Source organism: Rhopalosiphum padi, chromosome 1 (assembly GCF_020882245.1).
Source record: "Rhopalosiphum padi isolate XX-2018 chromosome 1, ASM2088224v1, whole genome shotgun sequence".
NCBI classification, from domain to species: domain Eukaryota; kingdom Metazoa; phylum Arthropoda; class Insecta; order Hemiptera; family Aphididae; genus Rhopalosiphum; species Rhopalosiphum padi.
The window spans coordinates 11234325-11245510 of record NC_083597.1 but is presented as its reverse complement, the minus strand read 5'-3'; the positions used below and the strand labels follow the sequence as shown (position 1 = coordinate 11245510).

The following is an 11186-nucleotide window of genomic DNA, read 5'->3' as shown; positions in this document are numbered from 1 at the left end:
ACATATATAGTATGATAAGTTGAGAAAAGTTAACAAAAGACTAAAGAGCAGATACAAAGTTTAATAAATCAAAGATATAAAAATCAGAGTAAGTCTGACAGATGTTCCTCAATAACATCATAGTATGATCTTATGAGATGGCTAGATATGTTGTTTAATATGTATTAGTGAAATAATATATGTGGGCAATTCAATATAATATTATGGTCATTAAAAAGTTACTACATTTAAATTATGTTTGAAGTTGAGTTTGATTTAATAACGTAATTATTTGAGTTTAACTTCAACTTTTATTTTTTTACTCATTCATTAAACTATCACGATTTGGTTAATTTTAAAATTTTATTTCCAGAAAATCATAGGTATTATTTCAAATATAAATGTAAACGTTCTGATAAATTTGGTTGGTTTTTTTATCGTACACAAAATGTATGTGTCATTAATACATTTAGTATTATTATACCATATACGCATTTATTATTAAACAAATAAAAAACGTACAATTCTACTTAACAAATTTCCAACACATTTTTGTTAAAATTGTTTTTAAATAAACCAGACCATATTTCTTATAGAAAAAAAATTGGTACATTACAGTAGTCCTTAAAAAATATGTTATAAAAAATTTCCGAAATTGTTTTGTTCTAACCATTAAATCTGTTTATATACCTACCCACACAGCAAAATTATATTTTCAAAATATTGTGAAAATATTGTTAGTACAAATTTAAATATTTGATTTAGATTGTTACAATATTTTAAAAAATTGTCAAAATATTTTAGAAACATTTTTTGGCAGGTGATTAAACGTTTTCACAATATTATAGCTATATATTTTCATTATATTGTAGCAAAATATTTTCACAAAATTACCACTATATATTTTCACAATATTGTAACTATATATTTTCATAATATTGTAGTGATATATTTTCACAATGTTTAATTTATGCATTTTCAAAATATTTGGTATCAAATATTTCTAAAATCATTTATCTATATATGGTATAAAATAATATTATATTATATATTACATATATAATTAATGATACTCAATACCTATTATAACAGACAAATATTGTTTAGTCATCTAAGTATCTAACCAATAAATTATTACAAACGTATTGTATGTATTTTATTTATTTGATATTCTAGTTTAATCAATCAAATAAACTGCAAACAATTTTATTTGGAATATCCCAAACATATCATATGTTACATATGCATGCTATAAAGTATAAACAGAAGATAAAATAGGAAAAATTAAGACTCAATTATAATAATAAGGTTAATTTAAATTAATTAAAGTTTAATTAAAAATCATGATGTATTAATAATTATTAAAATATTTATTTATATCATAAATATATATTATTAATTAGTATTATTCATTTTATGCTTTTTTATTTTTTTCTCTTTGACTTGCTTGGGCCAAATTAATAATTTTAAAAACATATATATCTACACATTTATAGTGGAATTATAATAATATGTGTAACATTATATTATATAGTAGGAATGTTTGTAAACATACCAATTAACATAACAATTTTTTAAGTTTTTAGGTACATTTTTATTAATTTTAATATTTATTTTAACTTACCAAATATAACAGAGCAACATTGTAATGAAGAAAATTGGATTTTACCTTTAAAACCAATAAAAGAATACTTCATTAAAAATGAATCGCTGAATAGTATTTGCATTATTTTTCTCATAGTCTCTGCCAAAGTATTGCATGAAAACCGAGACAAAGTTCTGATCTATAAAATAATAAAATATATGTACACGTATAAAGATTGTATATTTATATTTATTTATTTGAATGACATACCACATTAGATCGGTATAAGGCATCATTTGTTAATTTATCTTCTGCCTTTTGTAAATCTTCGTCATTATTAATAATATTAATATCTTCTTTGTCTGAATAAATGATATCTGGTTGTCCTGAAAGTTTACCATCAGTTTTCTCAATCAGAGTTTCTAGAACATCCCTGCGTATATGTATATTTTGTACATCATACTTCAGGGTAATCAAAATTCTTCTTATGTTTTTTTTAAAAGCTGAAATAATAATAAAGTAGTTAGGTTATACAAGTTACAATATTAATAAAATAATTATGATTATAAAAATTGTTTAGATAAATGATTTTACTATACCTTCATCACTATCAAGTTCAGGCTGAGAAGAGATCAAATGGTTTTTGTTAATAGACACTTCATCATCTACTGCTAGCACGTAAGAAGATGTTGAGGTATTTTTTGTTGAAATATAGGTGTTGTATAATTTTAGTTTTTTATTTGATGCTATTTCAAATGTAGGCGATGGTTTATTTGGTAGATTCACTGGTGTTTTGAAACCAGATTCAATATCTGAACAAACCTCAACATTAAATAAATTATCTTCATTGTCTGAATCATTCAATTTTACTGGTGCATATGTCTTGTCTATATCTGAATAATCACCATCATCAGATCCTGTATAAATTTAAAAAAAATTACAATTAATTACATTTGTATTTCACCTATGGTATACACTATATACATTTTATTTGAATTAAGTTTAGATGAGTTCAAGTAATTAAAAACATAATATTAGGTAATAACATTTTTAAACAAATTTATATTTTTTCTAATAGACTCATTACCTATTTTAAAATATTGCAACCTTTATTTAATATTTTAATTCAGAAATTGCAATTTAGGTATTTATTATATTTTATATTAAGATTTTAGGAATCAAAATTTTGAGGTGTTGTGGGATAGAAATTGACTCTTTATTCCTTTATGATATTCTACCATTACCTTATTATATTTATAAAATAAATCAACATTATCTTAATCATTAACTTAAAGTTCGACTTTATTATTGTTTCAACAACTATACGGTAAGCATTTTTAAAAAATTTTCTTGAAATTATATATTAGTTAAAAATTCCAAAATAACTTATTAAAAAAAAAATTTTATTTAGAATAATACTTGTTTAAATAATTAATTAAAAATTATATATTATATATTATTATACATAATAAAGATTTAATATTTAAAAATAAATGAGCATTTAAATAAATTCATTATTATTTATTTAGGTGAAAAAATAAGGTAAATATGTGCTTGGTGAATCATTTTGTATACAGCATAATAAGTACAATATTTAAAAATAAAAACTAATTAACGATGTGTTATAAATCTCTAACTTATAAAATATTAATTATTCAGTAACAAAAGATTATTGTTATGTGGATTTTTTGATAACGAGATACTTACTTAGTTTTGTAATATCTATTGTTCCTAGTGAAATTAGAGCAGCTTTGGTATTTTTTTTCTTATTTTTAAATGTTTCATCAGACATCAGACAAATACCATACAATTTGTATAGAACTGTTTTAAAAACATTGTAATTTATTATACTAACTAAATAAATATTAATTACATACCTATTTTATTAAATTTAAATCTAATATTATGGCGTTGCTAGATTTCGTGCCCCAACGAATACTTAAACATGCAAATGAACCAAAAACGTATATAATATATCTCTTACTTATTTTTTGCTCACTTGTATTTAATTAAAACTGACCTTGAAATAAGTATATTTTTAATAAGTATATCGCTTTTTCCATCCACTTAGCGTGATGGGTAGCACCTGAAGCTTTAAATGTGATTGCACCAGGTGGACATTATCCATGAGGAATTTATTATAATTCTAATAATCCTTTGTAGTCATCTATAAAATATTTTTTGTGTATTTGTTGAATAAACAATTTTTTTTGCATCATAAATTAATTTTATAACTTGGCACAATTTAATATTTATGCCAATCGTGACGTGACCCTTACGGCCATTTCTCTTTGAAAAGGCAAAAATTCCTCATCCATCTGATTCCTATAATATATGTTTTTTATAACTTTTATTCAATAACTATAAATAAATAATAAATACAATTATCAATCATTTTTAATGAATTTGTATAAGCAATATCAAATAACTCGTACATTTTCAAAGTAAAATCTTCTTCTTCTTTTTAATTGGTTACTAAATTAATTTAATTTGTATACTTGATAATTGGTACACATGAAAAATGAAATCAAACACACACCATTGTAAAGTTAAAAGTTTCCTCGCTCTGCTCAGCATTTATAAGCTACTTAAAAAGGTTTTATCAATATTTAAATGACTAAACTTATTTAAAAACAAAGCAACTCAATTTTTTTTTTTTTTTTAATATTAACAGTAGCCAAATAATATCAATAACTCTATCTTTAACTATAACAATTTTAGCATGTATTTTATAAAAACAAAAAAAGTACATAATAATAAGACTATACTATTACACTACATGTAAAAATGCATAAACCAAAATATTGGACCATTTATAATAAGAAAAAATATTTTATTATTATCTGATTGGTGTTCTTCAAAATTCTCAATTTTAAGTTTTATCTACAATTCCCATAAAATTGGAATATTTTTTATCCGGATCATTCATGGAGATTTCTGAGAGCTCCATCACTACACATGATGTTTGATATGTATGAAACAAATATTTTGTTCTTATAAAAATCAAATAAAACAACAATTAGCTAATAAAATATCTTACAACCACGATATATACATATATTGTATACAAATATAGTAATTATTATCCTATTTACCTATGTTAAAACTTAAACTGATTGTCCAACTCGTATTCACTACAAACTACAAAGCCAATATTTTAATCGTTTCAAACATGTACCAATAGTTATTTATGATATTGCTCCTACTTATAATAATGCAATTTCCAAAATACAGTATAGGTAGGTACATACAAAGAGATTAAAAATAATTCGAGCGGAATTTTGTGTAATTAAAAAGTTAAAAAAATGTTAAAAAGAGGGTCGAGTGCTGCATCGAAAACAGTAAGCACACTCCGCAACGGCTAGGTCGGGACAGGTCGGGTCATTGGTAGTTTTATTGGCGACTAAGTAAATGTATATATACACTTTTCAGAAAACGCTTTGTTTGTTAGGGATTTATTGCAATACTACGGGGCAGATAAGCCCATGCGAACTTTTACAATCCAACGGCAAATTTAAAAGAACTAGAAAAATAACAAAAAAAAGTCGAACTTTTCCGACCGCGACCGGCGTGAAAGACGAGGGGTGAAGTGGCCGGTTCCAGTAAAACAGGTAGGAAGCAAAATATATTATAATATATACATAAAACATATTATTCGGACACTTTGAACGGGAACTCGGATATCGTCGAGAGTTTTTTTTCCCCCCCGTCGTACTGAATGTGGTGGGCGGCCACAGAGAAAAGGCGCACCGCGTAGATAACGCGCTTACAATAGTCACGTGCTTATCCCCCCGAGCTTATCCGAAAAATCGACGAACATTTATTATTTTAAGTAAAACGGGGCCAACGCGCGTATTATTATGCGCCTACCGCAGGAGTCAATCTACGTTGTATAGGTATGTATACCGTCCATAGTGCATCGTCCGTTAACGTTATACTGATGGCAAATAATGAAAAACGAATACAACGCGTATAATGATAATTAACGGATATCATCCGTCGTTTAAAACAGATCTGCATAAAAATTGCGCTCCCGAGACTGAATTCAGAAGTAATTAATTAATTTTGGTTTTCTCTCCTTAAAACCGGAAGTATAGTAGAAGACTGTTTGCCATGTAAAGAATATTATCGTTTATATTAGTTTACCAGAAAACGAAAAATTATAAAAATTCATAGATTATACGTATCTAAATAGGTACGAGTCCAACACTTGATTGTGAGTTTCGTACTTGTAATGAGCAACTACTGAAGTTTAAGGGTAATGGCTATACATTATAATTCAATTACAAAGACAACTTTCAAATTGTTGAAGGTTTTCAATCGAATTTTAACAGGATATTTTATACTGTTCATCCAAATGTCTATAAACTGATTGAAGACTGACGCACTAAATCATATAACATGTAGTAGTAGTACGTACTTAAATGAAAAAAATATAATAACAATGAAACATGAAATATTTCTAAAAAAAAGAATATTTAAAAAGACAAATGTCAAAATACAAAAATAACTTTGTAACACGTTTGGATTATTCCAAAATTGAAAACAGTAACATTTAAACTGTTGCCAGTCTAACCAACCGTTAACAATATTATAATGTTCAATATTTCTATTGGCAGTCATAAGTCTATAATATTATGGAAAGAAATATAATTTATTTACATTGGACGCGATTAGTATAGGCACTTAAATTTGTCTTCATACACAATTACTTATTAGTTATTAGTATAGCTATTAAATGTTATTGGGTCGCAAATCGTATGAAATAATTCTAACTTTAGCAAATGATCCTGAGATGCGAATTTGTTTGCAGTGTAATAAAAATACTGGTACTCACTACTCATTATAGCTACATAAAATGCCTTATATTCTAATGAAAAAACGTTAATTAACTTGAATCTTTTGAAATTTAAATATAATTTTGTATCATAATCCCAATAATACTAAATTTGTATTTTTATAACATCACAAGTAAAGTGTTACCTACTTCAATACAAATAACTTAGAATAACAAACTTATAATATTATCATGTGCTTGTGACCATCATAGTTGATATAAATAAAATAATAATTAAACGAACACAAAATTAATAAACGTTAGTGAAATAAACACGATTTTGAAGGACCCGATTAAAAAATTAGAGCGACCCTTCCTCGGACATTGTATAAGTATAATAAGTATCAATAGAGTATAATTTAGTCCACTCATAAAAAGGAAAAAAAGAGCCTACCAAATATCAATTTACATCTATTTTATTTTTATTTTTGTTATATTCACACTGTAATATACGTATATCGAATTATCAACTCATTGGACATCACAAGAGACAACGCAAAAAACGTATTTCACACTCAAAAGATTTTTAATTTTTGAAAAATAAACTTAATAATCGTCAATTTGTACGTTGAAAAAAATTTGAAATTTCTAAACCGTGACCAGGTTAGGATGCCTTCGCGGCAGCTTCACCTCTCCTTCCCGGTCTTATTTTTTTATATTTTACTATGTTTCCAAATCGTCCAAAAGTCAGTTTAAGAAAAACTTTTTCTTCTGGTTCTCAGACAACACCGCCATTTGAATTTTGATCGAAAACCGTTTTCGCGTCACCGTTCGTGGGTGCTATATGATACACCTGCTAAGTATATACAAATCTTTATGACGTATAGTTGCAAGCCTGATCACTTCCTAGTTCCGTTCTGTGTCATCCGGTCCGCAAGGATTATCACGGTTAGTGAGCCAAGTAAAACGCAAATCAGTTACTTACATAAATTATTCAAACGTCCCTTATTACTGATGTATAAACATCTACGACCGTTATTTACAATTTACCATAGTTGTTCATATTGTAGTGTGTGGTGGTAAAATACGAGTGAGAACGCTAAATTTATTTTTATCGAAAGATTGAGCACGATATTTGGTACTGGTCCAGATAAATAACAAAATTCAACTTTGAAAGTTTTTACTTCTTAAGTTTAATGACTTAAGAAAGTGGTTAAAGTCGTTTTTTAGTCTACAATTTTTAAGTCGCGAAGAAAGAGAAAATGCGTTTATATCGTTAATCAGCTATGGTAAAACAGGGTAATAAAAAAAAAATTACCAAAAAGATAAAAAAAAAAGACAATATATTAAATATTAAAAATAAAATATATACGAGTAGTAATATGTGATACGAAATTCAGTTTATTTATTAATATATTTAGAATATGTTGATTAACACTATTCAAGAATTGACGTAATAGCTGGTAACTTATAATAACTCATTTTATACATTGCAGATAGCTTTATTTTGTGTAAGAATATTATAATGATTATCATAATTTATGACTATTGCTTTGAACATTTTTATCACACTTTTTATATATATATATTTAGTATAACTTAATTTAACAACTTAAATTATTATTACTATATTTTTTTATACGTTCAGTTTAAAAAAAAATCAACGTGTTAAATCGTTGAATAGCCAATTAAATAATATGACAACGGTGCACGTGAATTCGTTTTTCGACTGTATTAGTATTTTATAGATTCTTTGTGAATTTCAAGAGTTTTCAATTGTTCGATAGCTGTGTGAACAGACCGTATACTGCAAGGGGACGGTGGTGATGCGGAGATGTCAGATTCTCCATCACTTTTTTTTCAAATAAAGGTATTTTATGAAATAATATTTTTTTTAGAAAAATAAAAAAAAATTGTTTATCATATCCATTAAAAAAAATGTAGTAGTTGTTTCATTTTAATAGAAATGTCACGTATATTGGCAACAAGTATATATGACTATATAGGTATGACAGTTTACAACGTCCATACTCCATACTCTTCATTACACTGGCTTTTAACCTCTTTGAACTCGTGGCGACCTTATTATTTATTTTTTTGAACCAATTATACGTTTTAAAAAACAAAAAATCTAATTTATTAACACCGCTTTAGTGTTCTATAATACAACCTCGACCACGTTACAGTACCAATGTATAGTTGATTTAGTATTATTATTATTAATATATACATCTACGTTCTAATTGTTCCATAAAATTGTATTTAATACACTTTTACTACACGAATACTTTTTTTAACAATTAAAAGTATATTGTGACCTACATTATATTACGATATAATAGTTTATTAAAATATTATAGTATTATAAGTATTATATAGACAATACATCGAGTTAAACCAGATTCACACGAACTATAGTTAAACGCGATATAGTTGCAATTGCGGCAGGCACTGAATGGGTGACAGCTTTAATAACACGATATATTATACATAGACTTAACTAAGCCTTTGAATTTGATGAATTTAAATTTAAACTGTATATAACTCATATATAGATATAATATTTAATAATTATTGTATTATACCATATTTCCATATAAAAACTATTTGTTTACGAGTTTACGCAATTTATTATTCTAAGACGTCATAATATATATATATTAACGAAGGTAATACGATTCGATGGTTCAATACGCACATGTGTGACTAAAATTGAACGTTCTTATAGTAGTTTCTGCATAGATATTATTCCCTAAATTTAAACAATACAATCAACAGTAACATTTACAGCCACGTATATATAGTAAAATAATTCAGTTCAGCACTGGATCGTTTCAGAACTTGAGTCAGAATTAGAACAAATTAGATAGATTATATAAGTGCGTATACTTGTGGACTGGTATATGGTATTCGAGATTACGTAAAAATATATAAACTAACAATAATTTTTGTTCAGAAGTCACGTTCGGCGTTCACGAACGTGCGCGAGAAAATGTTGTTTACACTTTCGAGTTTCGATTGACCATTAATTAAACGTAAATTACTTGTTAAGCACACGCGTTAACAAATTTATAAACAATTTTTTTTTTTTTTAATTTTCAACTCGTTCGTCCCATATTGTTGTCTCATTCGCGCACCAGTGCCACATTATACCGCCCCCCAACAGCAAACCTCATGTCCAGGCGTTTCCATTGTACAATGGAGTCGTAAACGATCTCGACACGACGCAAATTTGCACGCCGCGTACGAGTCACTGCACCACGATGACAGGGGTTTTAAGGTCAAATCCCATATAAATTTGACGCTAAAACTAATGTACCATGAGTGTGTGTGTGTGTGTGTGTGTGTGTGTGTGTGTGTGTGTGTGTGTGTGTGTGTGTGTGTGTGTGTGTGTGTGTGTGTGTGTGTGTGTGTGTGTGTGTGTGCTTTAGACCAACGGAGAAGTGAGGAGTTTCGCCAAGACGCCACGTACAATCTGCTCACCCGTACACAATTAATCGTTTTGTGTGCCCCCAGCGGCCGTCGAACATATATATATATATACATACCTTATACCTATATGATATTATAGTAAGTCGTTGTGGTAACCCGTGTCATGCTGTCCGCACCACCACCGACCAAGAAATGAGTACAACGATGGCGGTCGCGGGCTGCAGCCAACAGTAATACTTTAAACAGCGCGTCTCGTTCGCGGTGGCGGCGGCAGCGATAACGATAACGACGTAATAATTATCTGATAGTGATGAGTGGACGGCGAGGAAAATTATTGCGAAAACCAAACGAAACGTGTCCCACGTTGGCTGCCGTAATCTGAACGAAACTTACAACCGTATCGCCTACGCGCATTTATGCGGGTGAACATTTCACCCTTCACATCACACCCTCCCACCCCTACAAACACACACACACACATATAAACTTAACGTATTATATTTAGTACACATTGAGGGTGAAAAAAATATGTTATATAAGCATTACATAATACCTATACACCTACATAATATACCTAATCAAAACGTTGAGATCGATACAGCTGTATTAATATAATGTGATGAAATCATCGTTAAACATCAAAGAATATTATAATTTATAATATAATGTGATGTGGTTTAATAATACGATTTTATGGGTCACACCGAAACGGATAGACTCCAGATCCAGACCTTTTCTCGCATCATGGTAGGTTCATTTTTCATGAAAATATGTATTTTAATTAATTTTTTTTCCATATTGACCATACCTATGGGTATAATTAATAATAATCATAATTTAAATGTAAAAGAAAAAAAAATGCAGTGAAATGCATTTCTGTGGTTTTATTTTACTGTTATTAAATGGTGAAATTTTTATGATTAGTGTCCAACAGCCACTCACAAAGTCGCACAACACTAACGATTGAGAACAATCTTCTGCTATGTGCTACTGACTGGGACTGCTGCATGGTGAATACTCCACGGGCAGATTCTGTGAGTCGGGTCCTGGATTGTGTTCTCATATTAAAAAAAAAAAATATGGCCAATTCTTGTTTACGGATAAGTGTCACATTTTTGAATTTGCTGTAAGTAAATAATCGTGCGATCATCCTCTATAAAAACTCCGGATAAAGGCCGAGAAGGCGATCCACCGGACGGCGGGTTGCGGCATGTGGTTTTAAAGGTCTGCCTATATATATATCTGGCGTTGTTCGATCCAATTTTTTTTTTCAGTATAGCCGTTTCGCTGTCATCGTAACCCACGTCGTCATTGTCCGCCATCGCAGGGTGTGTGTCAACAGCACACGAGAAGGGTGCGATTAGGGTGCATATATACAGTATCAGTATATACGGCCGCGGCGTCAGTAATTCG

At 28.5% G+C, this 11186-nt stretch overlaps 1 protein-coding gene across 1 annotated transcript; it reads right to left on the bottom strand.

The window, feature by feature from the left end:
• Window positions 1-1566: 1566 nt before the first annotated feature.
• On the bottom strand, window positions 1567-3356 carry LOC132931842 (uncharacterized). The gene is made up of 4 exons (XM_060997886.1): window positions 3272-3356; window positions 2164-2481; window positions 1835-2067; window positions 1567-1763 (listed from the first exon to the last, which is right to left on the bottom strand). The coding sequence occupies exons 1-4, from the start codon at window positions 3354-3356 to the stop codon at window positions 1590-1592; spliced, it is 810 nt and encodes a 269-aa protein (XP_060853869.1). The 3' UTR covers window positions 1567-1589.
• Window positions 3357-11186: the final 7830 nt, after the last annotated feature.

Coding starts and splice junctions, on each gene's coding strand:
- LOC132931842 (XM_060997886.1), bottom strand. CDS start 3,356: ATGTCTGATGAAACATTTAAAAATAAGAAAAAAAATACCAAAGCTGCT. Junction 2,482..3,271: donor AATAGATATTACAAAACTAA/GTAAGTATCTCG, acceptor AAATTTATACAG/GATCTGATGATGGTGATTAT. Junction 1,764..1,834: donor CCTTATACCGATCTAATGTG/GTATGTCATTCA, acceptor ATTATTTTATAG/ATCAGAACTTTGTCTCGGTT.